General features: G+C 42.0%; 4 protein-coding genes across 7 annotated transcripts; 3 read left to right on the forward strand and 1 right to left on the reverse strand.

Annotated features, from left to right (window-relative positions):
- The first annotated feature begins 684 nt into the window (after positions 1-684).
- fbxl18 (F-box and leucine-rich repeat protein 18) lies at positions 685-6,269 on the forward strand. Of its 2 annotated transcripts, XM_034599653.1 has the most exons (8): positions 685-839; positions 2,388-2,585; positions 2,756-3,105; positions 3,859-3,994; positions 4,075-5,153; positions 5,375-5,593; positions 5,702-5,902; positions 6,032-6,269. In XM_034599653.1, exons 1-7 carry the CDS (start codon positions 786-788, stop codon positions 5,856-5,858), a joined length of 2,193 nt encoding a protein of 730 aa, XP_034455544.1. In that variant the 5' UTR covers positions 685-785; the 3' UTR covers positions 5,859-5,902; positions 6,032-6,269. The 2 variants fall into 2 exon arrangements, with proteins under 2 accessions (XP_034455544.1, XP_034455533.1); XM_034599642.1 differs by having other exon boundaries at positions 5,702-6,269.
- Positions 6,270-6,886: 617 nt separating this feature from the next.
- LOC117770504 (stonustoxin subunit beta-like) lies at positions 6,887-9,099 on the reverse strand. The gene is made up of 4 exons (XM_034600040.1): positions 8,854-9,099; positions 7,840-7,891; positions 7,533-7,565; positions 6,887-7,430 (listed from the first exon to the last, which is right to left on the reverse strand). Exons 1-4 carry the CDS (start codon positions 8,890-8,892, stop codon positions 6,910-6,912), a joined length of 645 nt encoding a protein of 214 aa, XP_034455931.1. The 5' UTR covers positions 8,893-9,099; the 3' UTR covers positions 6,887-6,909.
- Positions 9,100-9,312: 213 nt separating this feature from the next.
- Positions 9,313-13,487, forward strand: ptcd1 (pentatricopeptide repeat domain 1). The gene is made up of 8 exons (XM_034599705.1): positions 9,313-9,905; positions 10,014-10,154; positions 10,652-10,870; positions 10,966-11,067; positions 11,432-12,088; positions 12,514-12,630; positions 12,773-12,955; positions 13,184-13,487. The coding sequence occupies exons 1-8, from the start codon at positions 9,429-9,431 to the stop codon at positions 13,415-13,417; spliced, it is 2,130 nt and encodes a 709-aa protein (XP_034455596.1). The 5' UTR covers positions 9,313-9,428; the 3' UTR covers positions 13,418-13,487.
- Positions 13,488-14,067: 580 nt separating this feature from the next.
- Positions 14,068-23,446, forward strand: zgc:112980 (uncharacterized protein LOC503706 homolog). Of its 3 annotated transcripts, XM_034599739.1 has the most exons (21): positions 14,068-14,198; positions 15,166-15,298; positions 15,387-15,495; positions 15,583-15,676; positions 16,018-16,168; positions 16,284-16,401; positions 17,075-17,200; positions 17,315-17,377; positions 17,820-17,942; positions 18,093-18,248; positions 18,419-18,472; positions 18,955-19,181; positions 19,286-19,365; positions 19,913-20,002; positions 20,107-20,184; positions 20,281-20,385; positions 20,990-21,095; positions 21,743-21,815; positions 21,963-21,970; positions 22,064-22,124; positions 22,876-23,446. In XM_034599739.1, exons 2-20 carry the CDS (start codon positions 15,175-15,177, stop codon positions 22,120-22,122), a joined length of 1,944 nt encoding a protein of 647 aa, XP_034455630.1. In that variant the 5' UTR covers positions 14,068-14,198; positions 15,166-15,174; the 3' UTR covers positions 22,123-22,124; positions 22,876-23,446. The 3 variants fall into 3 exon arrangements, with proteins under 3 accessions (XP_034455630.1, XP_034455638.1, XP_034455647.1); XM_034599747.1 differs by lacking the exon at positions 21,963-21,970; XM_034599756.1 differs by lacking the exons at positions 21,743-21,815; positions 21,963-21,970.
- The last annotated feature ends 490 nt before the right edge of the window (positions 23,447-23,936 follow it).

Here is a 23,936-nt window from a genome sequence, read left to right on the forward strand (position 1 = left end):
ATTAATGTGAGGATAAATTATTCATTATGAATTATTGATTGAGAATGAATAACTACTTGTACAAGTACAACATATAGGGTTGTAAAATAAAAAAAATATAGATATCAATCTGGTTTTCATTAAAACTAATTTACCACTGACACAACTTTATTCTTGTGATATTGCAACTTTATTTATAGTGTATAAAAGATATTGTTTGTAAATAAATTAGATTTCAATACTACATAAAATAATAAGAGACTTTTTAAAGACTTGTGGAATTAACCTTATATTAGCCAATTTAAAAAAATGTATACATGAGAGGGTATGGAATATAAAGTGCAGAGTGTCAGATGACTTTTAAAATACATTTCTAATGAATACAGTTTCTACATTTTGTCCCTTAAAGCTTGACTCCTGTCAATGCCCTCACATGAAATTAAAATTTATTTTAAAAGCTTTAACATTTTTATTAGATTTTTACTGACCTTATAAATATATTACATGTATATTAAAACCACAAATCTTGGAGCAACATGAAAACCATATTACATTTAGATATTTTTCATTATTTTTTATTCTGAGAAGCCTGTAATTTATTAAATTTCCCTTTTTATTGAGTATTAATAAAAAATAAATAATTAATCGGAACGGACCGACAGGAAATGTGTCCGTCGCTGTAAAACCCTCCGCCGCCGTGCAGCAGCGAACCCGGTCCGTGCTGTGAAAAGTCGTTCCGCCGTGCTGCAGCCCGGTGGAAACATGAGCTCTGTGTGTTTGCATGAACCTTTAACTTCGTGTGAATCATGAGTGGGACATTGACAAGTGTCTCCGAGGACATGGACCGACAGATCGTTCAGGTTGGTTGGACAGACTGAGCTCCACCACACGACACCGTGTTCTTGTCGGTGCTGCTGGCAACTGTTAGCTAATCATGTCAATGCTAGTCCAGACTTTACTTCCATTAAACTGGGGACTTCTTAAGTCAGGGGGGGCGGGGTGTGGGGGGGTTTAGTGTCACTATTCACACGTCACACACAAGTTAACCTGCTGATAAACACAAAGACACGTCTTTTGTTGACAAGGGGACACTTTAGCAGCTGATCAGAGTGAAAGTGGCTCCACACATGTCTGCTAAGTGTCTCGAGTCAGGATCCAAGCAGCTTCATCCTCAGGACATTCACTACAACGTGATCATCTCACGTGTGTGTTCCTGTCTGCAGGAGCTGCAGCTACTGTTTAACCATCAGAGATTCATCCGCCTGATAATTGTTTCCTTTAATTGTCGATAAAAAAAGCCTGAAAGTAGAAAAGTGCCCCGTTATAATTTCCCTGAGTCCAGAGAGACGTCTTCAGTGCTTCGTGTTGACGACACGTTCAAAATCCAGTGACACTCACTTCACATGTGTGAATAAAATACAGCAAATATTCTATACGTTTTTACTTGGAAAGGAAAGAAGTAAGAATTTAATATTTGATTAATTTCTATTTTAATCAATTTCCACAACTTGAGCTGCACTTCCACACAGTTTTGACACTGAGAGACTTACTATGATATAAACTGTAGCATGGTAATAACTTATACCTAATGAAAATACCTCACTGATTGCTTCGTGTATATTATTAATAAATAAGCTCTGTGTAATATAAAAGAGGCCAATATGCATAAAACCATCTGTTATGACAATATCTCCAGTGACAAGATACATTAAATTCAGTTTTAGCTAATTCACTTTTTTATAAACTTGACAATTAACATTAACATTGATGCAAACGTTTCCTTTAATAAATCCAGTATTGCCATTTACATGTGGGCTTTTACTATTGTCAAAATATCGTCTGTGAAAAAGAGATTTAATAGGATGCCCCATTTTTTAACATCATATTTATATAAATATACTTTATATATATATAATATATATTAAATTTTCATGTTGCCAAAGTATATGGGAGGAAGAGAGACAGCATCTTACCCCCCCCCCCTCCCCCATCTCCGAGTTTTTCTTTCCCTTTTCCACGCCCAGATCTCTCAGATACTCCGACCTGCCGTCCCTTGGTCTCGGCTGAGGGGTAAAAGCGATTGTGCATTTGCTGTAGCTGCAGTAAAGTAAACTGAATAACTTTCACAACTAAGTGTTTCCCTTGATATATTAATGGTAAATTGAAGACCCACATGCTTTATCGGGCTTTGGAGTATCCATAACTTGTTTTTATTCACTTCTCAGACTTTTATTCCAACTTTACTTTGATTTGTTCTTGTAATTACATTCATGTGTTTTATTGTACAACACTTTACATGTGTTTTTGTTGACTTGACCACAATTTACAGTCTTAATTGAGTTAATGATTCGTGAACGACCTGTTGCATTTTGCCATAGTGGTAATTTCTCCCTTTCTGTTCATCTCAGGCGGTGTGCGATGAGGACACCATGTCTTCCACCTCAGTGGGAATGTCCGACCTGAGCGATGAGATCCTGCTGTGCATCCTCCGCCATGTGACTGTGTGTGACCTGCTGCTGAACGTGGCAAACGTCTGCCACAAGCTACAGATGCTGTGCCACGATAAGACCCTGCTCACACACGTCAGCCTGTCTGAGGAGTATCTGGTGAGACTACGCAACAAAGATCTTTATTATTCTGTGCACTGATCAGGAATGTTTCAGGATCTCTACCACAAATTAGCTGCGAATCTCGAAGTTCATCTGAATGTGTGGAACGTTTTGTATATTCAAAACAATGTTCTTTAACAAACATTTTGTTATTGCTTCTCCTTCAGGCTGATGATCAATTGGTTCGGAAAATACTGAAGCAGCTGGCCAATCACGTCCAGTCTCTGAGCCTGAATGGCTGCTACTGGCTGTCCGGCTCTACCTTGGATCAACTTGCCCGCTGCAGGGCGGTGACGCACCTCGATGTCACTGGCTGCCGCCTCACTTCCATTCGTCTGTCCCGCCTCCTCTCCTCCCTCTCTTCGCTCAGATCGCTGGCTTTCGACGTGACAGCCGGCTTCAACTCCGCTCAGCTCAGCTCAGAGGCCGTGGGTTCGCTGAGCCGCCTGTCGGAGCTCAGGCAGACACTGTTGACTCCGAGTTATGGCGTGGTGCCGTGCTGCGCCCAACTCCGCAAGTAAGGATCCGTCAGATCGCCGAGATTTCAAAACAGGGAACACACAATATTTACTTTAATCAGTTTTGATGTAATTATCAGAAAACCAGCAGAAGTGTTTATGCTCTACGTGGTTGCTCTTAATATACAGATGAGGATTGTGTGGCTGTCATTAGTTTCATGTAGGTATTGGGGAAAGTCAAATTCTCACTGATGGTACTTAAGGAATTCCCAAAGTTATTACAGCTCGTCCACAATGTACCTTATAAGCCACACTTTGCAACTTTTTAACCTTCAGCTTCTAAATGAGTCTGAAGGTTCACTGACTTGGAATTAGGAAAATGGTGCCGCCTTCCTTCCCACTCCTCACCCTGAACGTCCTTTCTTGCTCTATCTAACTTTGGTGAGTGGGTACAATCTCCAGTTAGAAGTGTGGAACTGACCGATAGTCGCATCTTCAAGTTCAATTATAATACTTGACTGTTGATCAATTTAAACACTTAGAAGTCATTAAAAACCAGCGTTTATCGCCAATATTCAGCCAGAAAACTTTCAAAATAGGAATAAGTCTTAACAGAGTTTGGTGTATTTGTTACAGTGGCAGCTCCTCTGGCTCAGGAAGCTGGGGATCATGGGTAATATCCACCATTCACTTGTGTTTCAGCTCAGTGAGTGGGACTCCGCTGTTGCTAAGTAAAAATGACACCGTGTTGCTTTAATGATGGCGCCAGATGAAAGGTCGAGGCATCACCAAAATCTGTCTGTGTATTTTAGGCTGATGCTGCAGTTTGACATCTCAGATGTAACCAGAGAGGGCGTCGGTGTTTGCTGTCAGTTGATGGTGGGTCAGAGCAGTGTGCCGCATTACCAGCAGCTGGAGGAGTTCACTGCACGTTTGGCTCCAGGAGAGGTCAGTCTGTTCCTATACGTACACACCTGTAATATCTACTGCTGTGAGTAGAGTCTGTAACTATGTGTTACTGTCCACAGGTAAACCAGACCTTGCTCCTCCTCTACCTGGCAGTGTTCAGCGTTCATGTTCCAAAGCGTCTCAGAGTTTTCCTCGTCTCGATTCCCGGCCCGAACCCCGCTCACTGGCCCGCTGCCCCCTCACTGGCCCAGAGTCTGGGTCAGCGAGGGGAGCTGGAGGCCCTGCAGCTCCCTCGCTCCTGGCTGGACTCCTTGTCTCTAAAGAGAGCCCTGGAAGGAAACAGCCCCAAGCACCTCAGCTTCAGCCGCTGCCCGTCTCTGTGGCCACAGGTGTTCCAGTCGCTGCTGGAGGGAGGAGTCCGAGATGCCAAGCTGCTCACCAGCCTGAACCTCAGCGGGATCAACCAGGTCCTTTACTCAGAGTGCAGGAATGTTGAAGATCACCTGGTCCCCGGGACAATGAGCCGGCTGGCGGTTGGCTGTTCAAACATTAAACAACTGAACCTGATGCACACACACTACCATCATGAACACTCCTCTGCGCCGGCTGGGGAAACACACCTGTGTGGCAGCTTGGCCAAATTCAGACACCTGCGCTCTCTCACTCTGCCGGCCTGCGCTCTGTCAGATGGCTTAAACTCGCATCACATCTCTACAAATAACACATCTCCCTCTCCGTTGTTCCTGGGGCTGAAGAAAGTTCCTCGTGTGGGGATCCAGAACCACAAGGCTGATTCAGAGTCGTCTCTGTCGGGGGACACCACCTCAGGGCTTGCTCAGCTCCTAGCTGGCTGCCCTTTTTTAGAGACCTTAGAGCTCATCGGCCCAGGATTTGTCTCCACGCTGCCTCGGCTCGAGCCCTGCGCTCGTGCCAGCGTTGAGCCCCGTGGAATGTGTGCGTGGGCTCGAGGAGTCGGTGATGCACATTTAGCTGCACTTGAGGCTCTGCTTCGATTGCGTCGTCTGACTCTCGCTGGGCTTCCTGGGGTCCTGCGGGGGACGGGGTTGGTCCAGCTGGTCAGGCAGTGCAAAGAACTGCAGGTTTTATCCCTCGCCAACATGGGATCATTAAAAACCATGAACTACACCCCAGCCTTGCTGGACACACTTAAACAGTGCACACAGCTGCAGGAACTCAGGTGAGAACACGTCTTTGTCTTTTACTGCAATAATAAACACTCACCATCAGATAGATAGTTAGTATTATTAATAAATATGAATAAACTTATAGTTTGATGTAGAGTTTTTGTTATTAAACGTTCTGGGGCAGTAAAACACTTACTCTAATTCAATTTATTGGAAGGAGTTCACTTTTTTTTTGTTTTTTTAGTGTTGAAGATTGTGTGTGTCTGTTCCTCAGGTTAGAGCAGCCGCACCTGAACGCCAACGCGTCGTTCTTTGAGGCCCTGTCCTCCTGCTCTCGTCTGCGCCGTCTCTGCCTTATCTCGCGCAGCGGCACCTTCGACCCGTCGGCCACAGAAACCTTCATGGAGGGATGCTGTCACGTCGTCATGTGTCACATGTTCATGGGTGGCACCTTGGTGGCTTGTCGCACGCTGCAGAAAGCGCTGCTGGAGAGGTCAGTGGGTGTTTGTGAGTGTGTGTGTGTACACATATTGAACATCCGCCATTTAATTGTGAGATGAACCTTTCATTTTGCCTTCTCGTGTGTTTGTCGCTCTGTCAGATTTTCCGCCGAGCGCTCAGCACTGAGCGTGGTCATCTACCCTCTACAACATGAAGACCTGCCTTCAGTCATCAGAGACATCCCACTAACGCTGCTGGATCGAATCACCCTGTTTCAGAGCCACGTGGCCCAACCACCGCATTTATCACCTCTGTGACATCAGCAGAAAGCTTCACTGTGATTGGTGCTCAACAGCTGAAGGTGTTCAGACTGATTTTTTTTGTTTTTGTTTTCGGTAGGAATATAAATTAACAAATGAAAGTGAGTGTTTCTCATCTGTACCGTTATCAATGCTTGTTTACATTTACTCAGTAATGATGGTTTTTAAAGGGAAACTTACTTCAAAAGTCAGGGTCGGCTCCGGATCGATGCTCTGGAGCTGGGAGGGATTTTAAGTCTCTCGTCCAACAACTCTTCACACTTGATGCCACAAGGGCCTCAACTCGGGCTTCTCAGTTAAAAATCATCCCTGCTATTTTGAAGGCAAGTGTCAAAAATATAACTCAAGTGATGTAATTGTTCTGAAACTTTAATGTTGTAATAAACCTCCATATTAACGCATTTTCAATTGTGGTCTGTGTACTATCATTATATTTGTGCATATAACACATACTCACATTGTCTTGTACTTGTTATTCCTGCAGGACACTGAAACTCAGACATTCTGCAATGATTTCAAGTCTGATTTATTCATATCATATTTACCACGTCACCACATAGAGGCTTTTATACATTTTAAGTTTAAGTTTTTGGTTTTGCATCAAAACACATATATAAAAAATATATACATGTGTATATATACTTTTTAAACAAAGTGACCAGTGACATTTTTATTAGGTAATATCTGAATTACAATCAGATAAATCCTGAATCCGTTATAATTCTATTAAATAGTTTTTTTACTATAGCAAATATGAAACTTCTCAAATAAAATACACTAAATTAAATATTATCTATGTTAAAATGTCTTGGCGATCCATCCAATAGTTGTTCAGATATTTCAGTATTTCATTTCTCGTACGGTGATACATTATCATCATTCGTTTGTTTGATTTCTAAATCAATCTTTGCATTATCTCTGCGCAGCCTTGATGTTTTGTGTCACACTCCTGCTGAAATCAACATCCCAATCCCCACTGCTGTACAGTATCATCAGAGAACCACAATTTGCTGACATGAGAGAGACGTCCCACTTGTTGGCTGGACCTTCACTCCAGGTCACACAGCCGGGCGGTGCCTGCGACCCACAGCCCGGGGTAGAGCGGCTCAGTGAACGTGGTCTCGACTCTGTGCATCAGCTGCAGCGTCGTGTCACAGACGCAGTAGTAGGTCAGAGTACCTGCTTTATAATCCAGGTACACACCGACTGTGGAGGACTGGGACTCCGGCACTGGGGTCTCCTCGTCGTTGTGTCTGAAACACTCGTTGTTCGTGTTTAAGTCTAAACTCCAGGACTTGTCGTTGCAGCCAAACGCACACTCGTGATAATAATCTGATCTTCCAAGGCCTCTGTACGCCACTGCTACTTCAACCGACCCTTCGAACTCCACCTCCCAGTAACAGCGTCCTGACAGGCCCTCTGTGCACAGCACCTGGAAGAGGTGGGAGAACCTGTCTGGGTGTTCAGGGTACGACTGGACCAAGTCTGTGAGCTCCGCCTTTCTGTTGCTCTCAGACAGAACCAGCTCTCTGTACGCTGTGTTCGGGTCCAGGCTGAGGTGACGGTAATCTGGAGAGACGAGCAAGAAGCATGGGTCACATGACGTGTCCTTCATTCATACACATCGTACAAGACAGTATTTAACCTCAGGAGTGACCTCATTTGACTCACATATTAATAAGTCCTCTCTGGTCTGAAGTTCATCTGTTCATTTTACAATAGAAACACACAAGAAATAACAGGTGAATTCAGAATCTCATTTAAAAATAGAGCTTTAAGTGACTATTTAAAAACTGCATCATCACTGAGGAAAACATATTTAATAAAATAGGCATCTATTAAAACGTTTAATTGAAACAATAATTGTTGTTTTTGTGATAAAACTAAAAAACATATTTATAATAAGATGTTTTTATAGAACATGCTGCTTGTGTGTTTGTGGGTGGGGGTGGGGGTGGGTGGGTGTGTGTGTGTGTACCAGGAGGAGGCGTGTCATTGGAGGGTGGAACTTGTCGGCCATGTTCAGGGTCCTGTAACAATTGTCACAAACTTTAATGTTAATACATAAACAACCTGTTACTTTTATTGATTGTAAACTAAACTGTCGCCAGTAAATCACTCACATGCTGATCTTATTAGTTCACTTTTAATCACATCAATAAATATCTCACCATGCACGTAATTCAAAATAAAGGTCAAATTGTTTCCTTGGACTTTGGAGCCCTCTGCCGAGACACTGCTGATGCACTGTGACATGGTTTCCTCAGATTCACATGTTTATTTATTAGGGTTAGGGTTAGCCCTAATAACCCTAACCCTAACCTACAGATTAATTAACAGAGTTTCCAGTTTTAAGCAACAATGTGACACATTCATTATAGATGCATATTCATCACAAACAAATGTACGTGCCGAGTCGTTTCTGAGAATCATGTGAGTGCAATAGGTTGGATCATATCAGATTAAGCCCGACTTTATTTGGTTAGGGTGTGGACACACACTGAACCATACCAATTCATGCCTAACCCTAACCCAACCACAAGTCACATCTTTCCCCTGACCTAACCATAGTTACTGCCTCAACCTAACCTACTGTCTAAACCTAACCTAAACATAACCTTAACCATAGTTACTACCTAAACCTAACCTACTGTCTAAACCTAACCTAAACCTAACCTTAACCATAGCTACTACTTGTCTAAACCTAACCTTAACCTAATCTAAGCATGCCTTCACCAACATAAAGTTGATCATGATTATTACAAGCAAGACAAGTCCCCATAATGTGACTGTGAAGACAGATTTAGGCTCCACACACACACACACACACACACACACACACACACACACACACACGCACATATTATTACATAATCAGAGTTTGTGTATGAGTCTTAATAAATTCTGTGTTCTTGTATTGACAGAGTGTGTTATTATGTGTATTATTATGATAAATACTTTCAAGGCTAAAAGTAGAAAGAAGAACTTTTACCAGTGGTGGTGACGCATCTCCAGCTCTGTCCTCCATCATCGTGCAGTGTGTGTGGACTCTGGTTGAAATGGTTAAATGAATAAGTTAAATCATAGACTGTATATAAAGGTATATAATATAAATAACTGTTTATAATAAATGTCTGGAGCCGTCTTCACCTCACGTCGCCCCAGGAAGAGACTGGAAGTGTAAAAACTGTTTGAACCAGCAGGGGGCAGTGGCGTACACACAGCGGCCAGAACAACTCAGGCATACTAATCAATCACCAATGGAATAGATGGAACATCTTGTTTTAACCTGGACAAATTACGTAATTTAAACACTTCACTTAACACAGTAATTAACAGTAATGATGTAATAAAAAGAACCCCGTTGTTTAATATCTCCATGTGTAAAAAAAATGGCGGTTTATGAGTCTGGTTCGATATCTGTTGCTCAGGTCTGACTCCTTGTCATTGAACCAGCATGGTGGTCGTTGTGTGTGCAGTCGCCGCGAACTAGCAGCGAAGACGTCTCTTTAAACCGCGTCGATCGATTAACCAGTCAACTAGTGAGCTCGAGAACAACCGGCAGACATGCTGGCGGCCGTCGCCTGCTCGTGTGTGCGCAGCGGGAGGAAGATGTCCGCCCCCGTGGCCCAGCTGTCGCTCCTCTCCGCGAAGAACTCGCCGAGGTGTGCGACTCCAGCCGGGGTACGAGGCGCGTCGCAGCACCGGCCCCCCGGGCTCCTCGCCCCGGCTCCCTGGCTCCTGCCGAGCGGACCCTCCCTCCGGTGTGTGTCCCAGTCGCGACCCAGCCCCGGGGCCCCCTCAGCCGCAGAGGATGGAGAGAACTTCGGCTCCCTCTCCGCAGACATCTCCTCCCGGAGGTCGTTCAGGAAGAGCGGCCCGGACACCCGGGATCTGCGGCACCCAGAGCAAGACTCCCGGGATGATGATGAGAAGGAGCAGGAGGAGGAGGAGGACGAGGAGGAGGCTGTGAGGAGGCCCCGGAGCAGAAACACACCATACTGGTACTTCTTACAGTGCAAGAAGCTGATCAAGGAGAAGAAGGTGAGTGTGGTGGAAGTGTCCTGTCTGTGTTTGTTTCTCCATGTGTGTGTTTGTGTGTGTTTGTGACTCCTTGTCATTGTGTGTGATCGTGTTTGTGTCGCCTCTCAGCTGCAGGAGGCTCTGGACCTGTTCAGCAGGGACATGCTGCGGGGGGAGAAGCTGCCGCCGGAGGAGTTCAACTACACCATCCTGATAGGAGGCTGTGGACGAGCTGGACAACTGAAGCAGGCCTTCAGACTCTACAATGATGTAGGCACATGTCATTTTTCATGTTTCGTTTGTTTATTTAGCAGTTTCATTAATATTTCACACTTAAAACTGATCAAAAACTGTTTCAATCTGAGCAACAGCTACACATGCCTGTACGGTGGCCCTGAAGTGCAAAACACAGCGACAAAACAGAGCAACAAATCTCAAAACAAACCACTGACCAATCACAGCAACAAATCACAAAACAAATCACAAAACAAGTCACAGCGACAAATCACAGCAACAAAACACAGCAACAAATTACAAAACAAAACACTGACAAAATCACAAAGCACAACGACAAAGAAGAAAACACAAGAAAAAAGAAGCAAACACAACAGCAAAACTTGCCAAAATTTGCCGTTGTGTGTTAAAAATGTACTTCACTCTTCTCTGACTAATGCATCATCTTCAGTTGTACATTTCTTGCGACTGAGACACAAACCCTGACGTCCACTGATCCTGTAATAATCTGTGTACTTGTGTGTGTTCTCCAGATGAAGAAGCGAGGTCTCGAGGCCATCGACGCGACCTACACCGCACTGTTCAACGCCTGCGCCCAGTCGTCTTCGAAACAAGCCGGTCTTCAGCAAGCGCTGAAGTTAGAGCAGGAGCTGCGTCGCAAGAACTACGCCCTCAGCACCATCACGTACCACGCCCTGCTCAAGACACACGCCTTCACCAACCACCTTCAGGCCTGCATTCACACGTTCAGGGTACGTGTCGGACAGAGAGGAACCAGTTCAGTGGATTGTGTGATATTTCTGTGTTATTTATGAATTTGTGTGTGTGTGTGTGTGTGTGTGTGTAGGAGATGCTGCAGAATGGACACGTGGCAACTCCGGAGACGTTTCACTACCTGCTGATGGGCTGCTTGAAGGACAAAGAAACAGGATTCAGACTGGCTTTACAGGTAAATGCATGTTTACAGGAAGACCCCAGTGTCTCCAAGATCTTCTAGAGAACAAGATGATAACGTAAAACTTGCCAAATTTAATGATAAGCTTTTTATTACTGCAACAAAAGATGTTTTCCTTATTGATTTATCTGCAGATGATTTACAGATTACCTGATAATTCATCTGTTCCATGAAATGTTCAAAAAAGTCACAATTCAAGAAGTGATTTAGCTCTTTTTCTGTTGCTCTGACATTTCAGAATGAACAGATTTCTTATATCAAAAACAATTAGGGGCATTTTGCTTTTACATGTTAACATTGTTTTAAAAAGTTAAACGTCTAAGTGTGGACGTACTCTGACTCTTTTTGTTTGTTTCAGGTTTGGCGCCAGATGTTGAAGTCAGGGATTCGTCCAGACTCCAAGAATTATACCCTCCTCTTGAGAACTGCAAGGGATTGTGGGATTGGTGATCCTGCCCTGGCCTCTGACGTTCTCCTCAGGCGTGACTGGGAGAGCCTGAACGAAACGGCACAAGCGTCAAATGTCAAGTCAGAGTCCCGACGTAAGGACACAATAGACATTGAGCTTCTGGAGAGGCAGCTGTTTATCGAACCTGGTTCACACAGACACGGGGAGAAGTCCGTCAGCAGACGAGAATCAACCCAGCTGATACCAGTCGGTCAAAGAGAAAACCTCTCGCTGCCTGTTGACTCAGTGAATTCTTCAGCCCCTAATCTTCTGGACCTTTTTGAGGGGAGGAAGAGTGCTGTGGTCTCCCTCGGCGCTGTAGATGGACCTTATGATCGGCTTGCCCTGATCGGAGGAGCTGAAGGTTTTCTGGAGAAGATGGCGGCTAACGGACTCATTCCTGACCTCAGGACGCTGACGCTGTTGGCGGATACGATGGAGCCGGGCTACCAGTCTCTGCAGATGCTGCTGAGAGCTGCCAAGCAGCACAACGTGAAGCTCGACGCTGCATTCTTTAACTCTGTGATCCGCAGGTCGGCCAGAGCTGGAGACCTGGAGGCGGCAAAGGTGCACAAACTAACACACACACACACATTGGTCCATTTATAGCTGTGACACTCGCTGTGTAATGAAATGAATTGAAATTTGTGTCAGGTATATTTTTTATGCTTATTATAATTAAATAGAATTACATTTAATTGAGTGCATACCAAATTGTAAACACTTATAGATATCAGTCCCCTAAATATGCCAGATTTTTTTTGTTCATCAAGATCCATGCATTTTTTGTGGGGAACAATAAACAAAATGCCCTATGATAAAGAAAGTTTTAATATTCCCGGATCCTTACACTGATCTGGATATGCACCAAATTTAATGGGTTCTTCCCTGAACCATACCACATCCTTCGGGTTAGGAAGATGTCTTCTTTTTGTAATTTGGACAAAGTGATGCTGTAAGTGGGTTTTCGATTTCTTCTTTTCTCCTTCCAGGGCGTGTTGAGTGTGATGCGGCAGCGTCACGTGAGCGTGGATGTGCAGACATTTGGAAGCCTCGCATTAGGCTGCGAGCGACAGAAAGACGGTCTGCAGCTGCTAAAGGACATGGAGGTGAAGAATGACACTTTCTAAGAAGTCAGAGTAGACATTGCTGTGTACTGTTTGCAGTATCTGATGAACCATTACATACGACAGTAATAGTATTCATACAAACTTTCCGTCATCGCGTCTGTCTCTTTGTGTTTTTCTGCAGGGGGCGGGGCTCAGGCCGAACGTGCAGGTGTTCTCAGCTTTGATCGGCAGAGCGACACGGAGACTGGATTACATCTACCTCAAAACTATCCTTAAAACCATGAGCGAGATGGAGGTGTGGCCGAACGAGGTCATCATCAATCAGCTGGAGTTTGCTTCGCAGTATCCTCCCAACTACAACCAGGTGAGCACCCAGTCATGTGACCCTGGGAATAAATATCTGTGGGGGTGGTCTGTGCAGATTCTGATCTCAAGTGAAGAACCTCTTGTAATCTTCATGGCACAATAACTTTGCTGGAAGTGAAGGAAACAGTTTTTAAATGAATCAGAACCAGCTGTCCAAATGCTTCTTGTAGTAGAGACCTTTTCTCTCTTTCCTGTCTTTTTATTTCTCTTCTTCTCTCATTCCCAGTACAAGTCCAGAAACAACTACCTGGTCCAAATTGATGGTTTTCGTGGTTACTACCAGGAGTGGCTGAAGGTCATGCCTGCTCTGGATGCGAAGGATGAACAAGCAGAACTTCACACTGAAACAGAAGCTGCAGAGCTGAAAACAGAAGCTGCAGATGGACTGACGTCATCTCAGAGGAACCAGAAAGCAGCAGCCAGGAGATTCGGTTCTCGTAAGGACAAGACTGCTCTGTAACACCAAGATATATTTCTTCATTCTCTCCTTGGAAAACTGAATGGACTGTATGCAATTTCATTAAACACAAACAAATCTATGATATTGTTATTTATATTGTAATAAAAGAAACTTTCACATTTCAACACAAGTCTTGAACAATTCAACTTCATTTTGTATGTCTTCTAGATTGTTTTATTTAACACTTTGCTTTTAAGGTAATAGCTTCAAAAATGAAAGACTCCTCAGTAATAATAGTTACAACTAAGGTAATGAGGCAGCTGTTGAGGTATTTTTCAGTTCCAGGTTGGTTCTTGAAAGTAAACATTTAAACATTTCAGCAGGGAATATGCCGTTACACGAAATTGTGGTGGACTGTGGTTTGGACAGAATCAATAAGATCACACCCGTCAACATTCATTTACAGCTGTACCTGTAAGACAGTTAAATTATAGAGTAGATATAAGTTTTAAATAATTAAATTATGAGTCAGGGAGTCTGAAATATATTTTTTTTAAATAAGTGATCTTTTAAAATAAATTACTATAAATATACTTATCCATATGGTGTACTAATGCTGGTCTACACTTACACATAGTAGTTTCGTTATATTATATTATACTACATTATATTGCCTTCATATTTTACCTGAAGTTCCAGTCGAGCTCTGTTGGGGGCAGTAAACACAGCTGGTGATCTGCTAATAAAGTCGACGAAGAAGAAAACCTGTGTCTTCCGGTACTATCAGATTTAAGAGCCCCGGCGCGAAACATTTATTTTGGTGACGCGACAGTAAATAAAGGTAAGAAAACTAATAAACAACCAACACAAACATTTAAATACACTTTTAATCAGTTTCCGGTCCAAGACTCAGTGGCAGAAAGTGAGACTTTGTGTTTTTAGCTGTGTGTCCGCTGCCCTGATGGAAGCTAATAGCTAGCTTCCTGGAAGTCAGTGAAATATGAACGTGTTTCGGTTTTGAGTGAAAAAGCAACGTTATGGTTTCTGAATATCACAGATTAAATAAATACACGTCTCATTTTGGGACTTGACAACACAGCAATTTACGATAAGTACCGCAGTAATAGCAACACAATCAAAAGTACTGTTTGTTTACATGTTTATTCTCAGTGAGGCGGTTTTTAACGGGTTTTTCTCAGATTTCTAAAATGTTTTGCTGTTTTTTTTTTGGCATTAAAACCAAAAACCTTTCCTCTGTCTTACTTGAAAGAGACAATGATTTTACATTTTTATCGTGATAATCATTGATATCTAATTCTTATGAACATTTTCATGCCCAGCCCTAATTCATACAACTGGTATCATCTATAAACATGTATAGATAAACCTATTGAATGTTTGTCTCTGTGTTTTCTATTTATTCTATAACGTCTGTTGAGGACCCAAGGAAGTACAGAAATGACCATGAATCATTTTAGATGAACCACAGTTTCCTCCTTAAGGGCAGCGCAGCACCTTACACACAATAAAACATTTTATATCGGTTGCAAAAAGTGACAAAATCAATCTGAGGTAGATCAAAAAAACTACAAGATCTGCTCTCCAGAAACCTGAACCTGCTTTATGGCAGGCAGATGATTCAGACACATTTTCAATGGGCACTGCAGCTCTCTGAGGTTTTTACTGAGGAACGACACATGCAGGGTTTGATGAGCGAGTCATTCAAAAACGAGACTGACATCTTACATAGTGATAATTTTAAGTACAATAACTTTAGAAGAAGTTTTCTTTTCCTTGTTTTCTCCCAGACATTTCTGATGTGTACAACGGGGGACAATGGAGTAATAATAATTCTCAGTGATGATGACGATGAAGAACACGACATATCATGCAGTGACGCCTCGGTTGTCATAGTGGAGGTGGAGGATATCAAGAAGAATGGTAACAACTTTGTTCACCTGTATCATGTGTTAAGTCTGGAGGTTAAAGATGCTCATCAGCGACTCCTCCCCCTCTCCCTGTGTTCCAGATGTTGCGTTATCGCAAACTGCTCTGGACGAAGACCTGGTCGTCACATTCTCCCGCCGCGCTGAGGTGCTGCCTCACGCCCGCTACGACTGTGCCATTCATCCTTTCACGTGAGTAAATTGGTAAACACACTTTGTGAAATACTGCCACCCCCCCAGTATAAGATGATAACCCTGCTTCTCTTCTGTCCTGCTCAGGGCTACAGATTGTGAGGTCGGTTCTCCTGTGGCCAGTAACCAGCTCCTATGTGATCAGTGCTTCTGCTACATCTGTGACAAGCTGGCGTCAGTGGTATGTGGGGATGTGGTCTGTAAAGATGCTTGATCTGTTGCAACAGTGATACTATACACAGCCCAACTGACTTTAAAACTTTAAAAACAGACACATTGCTTCATGTGGTTGCATTCTACTCATCACAGGTGGAGTTGACCATCTTCATAAACGTAGAGAAGGGGGGGTGGGGCAGCGTTTTCATGAGCTACGTGCACTAACACGGCGTCTTTGGCCCATTCAGTCACGGCTAACAAAACAGAGAACAGAGGAGCAAACCTACAGAGGAAATGTGACTGAAAATAGTGATGTGTTTGTCATAAATTGCTGTTGTGGTGTGTGTTTGTGTGTGTGTTCTTTAGTGTGTAATGTGGGTTCAGAGCGGCGTGTGTCACTGCAACAGCCACAAAAGAAGCGACTTCTGGAACAACCAGCGGAGCAGCGGCCTGCTGGGAGGACTGAAGCCTTTCAACCTCACTTTGTCTGAAATAGATGCTCACCTCCGACATGCAGGTACTCGCTCACGTACAGAGACTGATGTTCACATCTGGGGGAACCTGAACCTCTTGTTATTGTTTTTAATTACACGTCATTTCACTGCCATTGGATCTGTCTTCTTCTTGTTTAGAGATGATGCTCTACAGCTTCAGGCAAGAACTCTCTGCCCGGTTCGCAACCTTCCTGAAAGGAATGACGTTTCAAGAATATGATTTGAACCTTCCAAACCAGCCAGGCCTCATCTTTGAGTGAGTAACACAGCAGATGTGTTCAAAATATCTAGGACAAAAAACAGCTATCCACCCTCAGATGATCTTACTCTGGTTATATGTAAGAAATGTGTGCATTTTTATTATAAATTCATGATATAAACATGAATACAGTCAATAGGATCCATCTTTGTCTATGAAGAAATTAACCCAACAACCCAATCAATTGTTATAAAGGCCACAATGAGGCCAAAATATGTGCACAGTCAAATTCAGATTACACAAATACATGAATGATTGTTGAACATCTCATTCTGCAACCGTGCATCTTATCTTGCTGCTGTAACAGCCTCCACTTTTCTGCAGAATCTTTGAAACCCTGCTGCAGAAATGAGTGTTAGTGCGGTCAGATAATGATGTTCTGATGTGGTCTGAGCTCTGAACGGTGTTGGATGGGAATGAGGGTACATTTTAATTGGACCACAAGGGCCTCAGATCAAAAGAACACAAAAGTGTGATAAAGGATTGTCCACATAGTTCTTACCTTATTGTTTATTTCAATCTGGATCTGGAACCTCGTCCTCCCTGAGAAGCAGAGAACACCACTAACATTTTCAACCGCATGACCTGGAAGAGCCACATTCTGAGCACTAACCTTATGAACACATGAAATGCAAAGTCCAATTTTAACATTCATGTTCTTTTTCTGCAGTTACACGCACGTGTACGAGTTTGCGTCATCGTTCCTCGACCATGCAGACAAACAGAGCGGCAGAGCTGCTGCCATCTTGAGACTGGGAGCCGCAGAACAATTTATTAGACATTTTCAATCCTCAGGGTAAACACACACACACACACACACACACAGCATTTTCTGTTCTAGATTCATGGTTTGCCTAACTTTGAATTTTGTGGGCACTAATTTGTTTGTGATTGATCTGATTCTCTCCAGAGGTTACATCTTACAATCGTCCATCGCCAATGCTAACCAGGCTAAAGTGGTGCTATTGCAGAGGTAACGACACGCCCACACAGGAACCCTTCTTGTGTTGTATCTGTACTTAATTCATCCATTGGCTGTTTATAAAGATGGCAGTGTCTCCACTTCCTCTCTGTACAAAAATGAAGCCAAAATGTCCTTGATATGGGTGCTGCCATCTTGAACCTTTAGAACCTGAGTGGAGCCGCGGTATCAAGTTCCCACCAATACACACGCTCGACCAATGGCAAGTTAGTTTTAGCTGTCAATCATGTTTCACACTGTTTTTATAGCATCAAATAACGAATTAAAACCAAATGGAGGATGCTCTCTTCTGCAGCCAGCCACCAGGGGGCCATCCAGCTGATTTGGCTTCACTTTTAGAGAGCTGTGATATCTTTCCTCTTTATAAACAGTCTATGAATTCACCTGGATATTCACCTGCTCCTTCTTTGTGTGTCTGCTTGTGTTGTTTCAGGGTCGTAGCGTCGGTGCAGAGACAGATGGTGATGGATGATTTTACTTCAGATTTCATCCAAAAGCTGCAGGAGTTTTACAAAAACATAATTTTACCAGCTGAACTGAAAAGCATGAAGAACAGGTGTGTGTTCAGATTTCAGGGTGAGACAAACAGACCATGTATGTGTTAAATGTTTCCCCCAAGGTTACATATTTAAGCCTCTTTAGGTTTTTAATATAACTTTATGTGTGTGCGTGTGTGTGTGTGTATGTGTGTGTGTGTGTGCTGCAGCCTGTGTATTCGTCCCTGGGATGACGTCCTGCTGGTGTCGGTGCTGAAGGGACAGAACGTGTCGGGCGTCCGCAAAGACAAAGGCAAGAAGGACGTCCTGTTCGAACAGATTCCTGTAGTTCAACTGAGAACAGAGCTGCTGCAGCGACAGCACAGGTACTCCTCCACAGACAGACAGACAGACAGACAGACACACAGACAGACAGACAGACAGACACACAGACACACAGACACACAGACACACACACACAGACACAGACACAGACACAGACACACACACGAACACTTGGCCTTTAAAACCTAACTTGTCTGTGTTGTGTCTGCAGGTACAGAGAGTTGTGTCGCTACCTACGAGTTGTCCAGACCGATGATACCAAACTGTGAGTGTGAAAAACCAAATGACCCCAAATACTTAACTTGCTTTCCTCTATTTTTGTTGTAGAGTGAATTAAAAGTTTTATTTAACTTAAGTAGTTCCTTTAATAGTTTCTGTAAATACTATTTTATAATTGACCGATTTATTGTTTGCCTGTTAAAATTCAAACTCCGTAACAATAGGAAGACAGTTTCCTTTGATGCTAATTAGACCCAACAACAATTTGTTTGTTTTATTACCAAATGATAATATAGAATTATTAAAAAAATAAATAATAATACTGTTAAATCTATAAATGTTTAGGTTTTGGAACAATCAAGCAATCATATCGATAAAAGCAATCAGTCATGAAGTCATGAAGATAAACGACAGAGTAATTGATAATTAAAATAAATAAAATGTTTGGAAAGTACACTATTTAAATTCTTACCATCTTTTGATCTTTATATCTAAACATGATTGGTAACGTCACGTTGTGTCCGACAGCGTCCAGCCGCTTCACGACCTCATGCCTTACTTCATGTGCATGGAGGGAGACTTCATGTCGGCCTGCCACAGTTTGGTGCCGTCACTGAATGCCCCCGCCTCGCGCTTCACGCCGCTCATCTTCCTCTTTTATCTCCGCATCTTTGAAACGGCGATGGCACCGCAGCGGGCGGTCAGTCAGATAACAGAGCTCTGCCACCCGGATGTCACATGGGAGCCAATTAAAGGTCAGACTGAGCTTCATGACGACATAAGTCTTTTTAACTAAAAAACACAAATCTGAGGCTATTTGTTGAAGGAGATGAAGTCAAAGTCCCTCCTGTCTCTTTAGGTGCGGTTCCACTGAGGCGTGCTGAGCTGGTGAAGTTTGCTCTCCGGGTTCAGAGATGCTGCTCTGCTGTCTACGCTGATGTGAGTCCACAACATTCATCACGGTTCAGTCTGAGCCTTTTAACAAAAATCCAATTGTCCTTGATGCAAACCTCCAGTTTTTACAGGAAAAGAACAGAATATCAACTTTTTATTGTTTGAAAAAAAATCAAATATGAGGCTTCTTGTCAAAATTGAGAGACTTGGAGAGACGTGTCCAAACTTTTGTAGCTTTCAAACAGAAAATGCTTTTTCTCTACGCACAGAAATGTAATGGGTTCTTTCTTGGAACAAGTCTCATCCTTCCACCGAGTTTTGTGGAAATCTATTGAGTAGATTTTAACCTGAAAATACATCTTTATGTTGATGTCTAATGACTTAGATGTATTTTAGCCATTTGATGCATTTGCATGTGTAGTTTTGTGTGCGCTTGTTGTGCCACAGTGATTGTGAATGTCTTGGATTTGTCTTTGAGGCCACTTGAGTTCCCCCATGTGTGGGAACGCTGCTACTGCAGTTAAGTTCACTTCTGCCTTCGTTAGCATTTTCCAGTGTTTGACCTTTTTGTCTGATGTTTTTCTTGATTCAGTCTCAGTGTTGGACCCGTTTACTCACACTGGTCAACTTACCCTGTGGGTCGGTCACCGCTCTTCCAGCCCCGAACCCACAGTTTCTACACGTATGTATTTGTGTCTCTTTTACAAATTTATTATTTAAAAAAAATAAAAAATTCCCTTTCCATTTATTTATACTGGTTTTGTTCTGACTCTCAATTTACTTCAGGAAGCAAAGGATGTTGTGAATTCGATACTGCTGAAGCCGCCCGGGTCAAATATACAGATCCCACGTTTCTTTCAGGAGGTGAGTGTCCGTGTGTGTTTGTTTGTGTGTAGATGTTACACATGAGTATTCAGTGGTAATAAACTGTTAGTAAATGTGTGTTTTTTGTTTTTACAGGTTTACCCCGATCAGGCCTTGTTACTCCTGGTTACAGGAGCTTTAGGTTTGAGAATCCTCAGTGCTGCTCTGACTCCAGCTCTCCCCGTTCTCAACTCATTCCAGGTATTTTACTTTCTATCTTCAACGTCACATCCTGTTTGTGGACAAAACGTCTCTGATTAAACATTTTCCTAATTTCTCACATTTTAATTTAAGGGAACAAATGGTATCACAGGATTTATCACTTATTGCACTTTGCTTTTCTGAGAGGTTAACGTGAAACTTAAAATATTGTTTATGATCTGTTAAATAACTGCAGTGATTTAACATCAGAATGAGAAAAACATCCGAATGAACTATTGTGTTGTGTTTTATAACATTTTTTAAAATTTGTCCTTTGACATTTTTTTTTCTCATCAAGATCCATGTATTATTCCCATGGAAAACAGAAAATTTAAAAAAATGTCACGCAATGTTAAAGAAAGTGAAAATAATTCTTTCCTGACCAAATCTTTCACTACGTTTTTAATTGTAATCCATCCAGCAGTTTTTGTAGAATACTGTGAAGTAACAAATAAACAGAACGGCGCGAGATCATCACCTCTTCGGAGGAGGTCACGTATGAAATCATCTTAAACTTTTGTCATTATGTGTTTTGTGATAATGTCTGGATGTGATGAGGATCTAAATGTTTGATTTATTTAACGATATTGTTTCTGTCTCTCAGGAGAACGTGTGGGCCCTCTGGTGGCTGTGGGACAGTTTGTCCTCCAACGTAGAACGTCTCAACTCCTTCTTACAGGAGATCACACAGGAAGTGGAAAACAGCACAGGTATGTGAGCGATGTGATGTGTCCACTCATTGACGTTGCTCTACAGCGCCACACAGGCAAGCAGGGTAATGTTCTCACCTGTTTGCCCACAAAAGAACTGATCATAAATATACATATTTACACCAAACTGGGTCTCACCCAGATGATAGATATCAAGGTCAACTATGGTTATCTCTGTAAACAGTAGATACAATCTAAAGTTTATATTGATCAGAAAATGATTCTCCATCATATGATCTTATATGATCAGTGCTGTCACGTCAGAAAATGACTCAATGCATGGTTCACAAATACATTTATTTCGATTAAACTCTGCATCCTCTCGGAAAATAGACACGACCTAAGGCTTATATAGTTTGAAAATTAATTTATGATGAAATGGTGGTATGATGTCGTCATGCCATCACTATAAACACAGGAAATGACATCATATAATGTTTTAATGCGATAACTTCTACAATCAATAACATTAGAGACATGATGACAAGAGTCATTATTACAAAGTTCCCAAAAAGTTACCTAATTACCTAATGAGGGTTTATAAACTGAACGCACACACCGCCCCTGTGATGCTTTTCAAGAAAACAGCTGCTCTGAGATGAAAACAGCTGCTTAACAAACCATCTCTCTGTTTCTGTTTCTGACAGATGGGCATAGTTCATTTCCCTTTCTCCGCTCTATCATACCCACTCTGTCTTCTTCAGCAGAGAACTGGGACCAGTGAGTCTTATTCATTTTAAACCACAAACTTCCAGCTGTAGAGTTTTAAATTTTCCTTTTTTCAAAGTGTATTTTAAAAGGTGTTAAGATCTTGATCTGTCGCCCCTTTTTTCCCTCTATGTCTTCTCCTGGTGTGGTGGTGATCAGCACCTACTGTAAGTTGTAGTCACATGGGGTGATCCTTCACTGTGGATCGGACCTGCTGTGGCTCTGATCTTTAACCCTGTGTCCGTGTGTTTGTCCTGCAGGCAGCCCAGCAGCAGTTAATCTCTTCTCTTCCCAAGTGAAGGCCCAGTCCCAGTGTTAGCTGTAAGTCTCTCGTCAGCTGCTCACTCCTCTAGTTCGGTTCATTTAAAGAAAAGTGTGATGTTTCTTTATTTTACTGGAGGATGATGTATATATGTTTTGAATCAGACTGTAAATTGAGGCATCCTGTGGAGTTTTCAATATGCCTCCACACCAGCGACACCCAGTGGCTGGAAGTATTATATATTATGGGTTGTCCGTCTGTACAGTTCAGGACTTTAAGATGAACTGATTAGAATTTGGTGGTTGAAGATCACAAGTCAAATTACTCCATGGAAAAAGGACTAATCTAACTATTATTAATTAAAAAATGACAGTAGACTCAATGTTTTTGGGTTATTTTAGAAAATATCCATCAGATTAACTGTTCGTGAAAATAATCATGAGTTGCAGCTTTAAGTGAAGTTGTTCTTGAAGCTTTGTACGACCGCACTGAGAGAGACCAGGAGACGTTAGTGTGATCTCTGACAAGAAATTCAAATATATTTCAACAGCTTTTGTCTGATCCGTTTCATTGGTTCAGTGTCGGTGCAGATACAATCAATCAGGTTCAATTATTGCATCAGAAACATCACTTTTTTTAATAAATACCTTCAATTAGTCAGTTAATCATTCAGCACTAGTATTGATTCAGGGTTTAAAAATACTGTCTGAGTGGATGTGTCAATATATTACCCCCCCCCCTTCAGTGTGAATCCTCTCTCACATCAATATATTATTATATAAATATGTGCTTTTCTCTTTGTCCATGCAGATTGTCCTGATTGCACATCACTACGCCTCAACATCGTGAATCGCCACGGTTACTGCGGCGTCTTCGCCACAGAGTCGATCACTGAGAGATTTCAACATCACACAGATGTCAGAAAATAAACCTGTACAGACCAGATGGTGTCGGCATAATGAAGAGAACAATATCGCCACTGTTAATAACATTATTAACACCACAGAGACACTATATTCTACTTTATTCTTTAATAATCTATTTTCCAGTCTGATCTGAACAGGTTAAAAACAGTTTAATTCTGCTCTGTGGGATTTTGTTTCATTTTAACTGAACTAAAGTATTTCCTTTCTGGAAATACTTTTAGATATTCACTATTTTATCGAGACATTTATGTAACTGTAAATAAAAAAATAACAGCTTTATGAATCACTTGAGTCAAAGAGAAGAAGAATTATGTCTCTGGGTTATTGTTTAACATTTTGAATTCCAGTGTAAAAAAATTATGTGATATATTTTCAGGGAATATAAAAAGACGTGAAAATCAGCTCAAGCTTGTGTCGTGAAAATAAACAGAAAAATACGGTGATTCAAAAGAAGAGGCTGTCGTACTTTCTAGAGTTTGAAGGACAAGTGGTGGAAGTTTTCAGATTTATTTTACTGCATTAAAAGTGTAGAAATATAATCTGAGAATTAACTAAAGCTTTCAAAATAAATGTATTTCCCTGTGCGTGGTGGAGGATGAATATTAAGTAGCATAACATGGAATTATCTCTCAAACCTCAACTAGGGAGAGGTTCAGTATCGGAGTAAATATTCTTACTTTCCACCACTGGGAACAAATCAAAATTTCAAATTAAAAGTAAAATTCACCCAAGTGCACATTGATTAACTGAGGTTTAAAAGATGAGAAATATTTCAGAAATAAGATCATTTAATTTACCTTATTTGTTATTAGAGTAATTTATATTGCACTGATACTTTTTCTGAACATTTCTTCCACCACTGCTAATTATTGAAATGAAACTGTAAAATGTTTTTTTTTTTTTTACTTCTTTACAAACAGGTTGAGTAAAACCATAAACTGTATT

The sequence above is a fragment of the Hippoglossus hippoglossus genome, chromosome 1, assembly GCF_009819705.1.
Source record: "Hippoglossus hippoglossus isolate fHipHip1 chromosome 1, fHipHip1.pri, whole genome shotgun sequence".
NCBI classification, from domain to species: Eukaryota; Metazoa; Chordata; class Actinopteri; order Pleuronectiformes; family Pleuronectidae; genus Hippoglossus; species Hippoglossus hippoglossus.

Coding starts and splice junctions, on each gene's coding strand:
- fbxl18 (XM_034599642.1), top strand. CDS start 786: ATGAGTGGGACATTGACAAGTGTCTCCGAGGACATGGACCGACAGATC. Junction 3,106..3,858: donor TGCTGCGCCCAACTCCGCAA/GTAAGGATCCGT, acceptor TGTGTATTTTAG/GCTGATGCTGCAGTTTGACA. Junction 3,995..4,074: donor CACGTTTGGCTCCAGGAGAG/GTCAGTCTGTTC, acceptor TACTGTCCACAG/GTAAACCAGACCTTGCTCCT.
- LOC117770504 (XM_034600040.1), bottom strand. CDS start 8,892: ATGATGGAGGACAGAGCTGGAGATGCGTCACCACCACTG. Junction 7,892..8,853: donor GAGATGCGTCACCACCACTG/GTAAAAGTTCTT, acceptor CAATTGTTACAG/GACCCTGAACATGGCCGACA. Junction 7,566..7,839: donor CAATGACACGCCTCCTCCTG/GTACACACACAC, acceptor TAAAATGAACAG/ATGAACTTCAGACCAGAGAG.
- ptcd1 (XM_034599705.1), top strand. CDS start 9,429: ATGCTGGCGGCCGTCGCCTGCTCGTGTGTGCGCAGCGGGAGGAAGATG. Junction 11,068..11,431: donor GATTCAGACTGGCTTTACAG/GTAAATGCATGT, acceptor TGTTTGTTTCAG/GTTTGGCGCCAGATGTTGAA. Junction 12,089..12,513: donor GAGACCTGGAGGCGGCAAAG/GTGCACAAACTA, acceptor TTCTCCTTCCAG/GGCGTGTTGAGTGTGATGCG.
- zgc:112980 (XM_034599739.1), top strand. CDS start 15,175: ATGTGTACAACGGGGGACAATGGAGTAATAATAATTCTCAGTGATGAT. Junction 16,169..16,283: donor TGCTCACCTCCGACATGCAG/GTACTCGCTCAC, acceptor CTTCTTGTTTAG/AGATGATGCTCTACAGCTTC. Junction 20,003..20,106: donor CGAACCCACAGTTTCTACAC/GTATGTATTTGT, acceptor AATTTACTTCAG/GAAGCAAAGGATGTTGTGAA.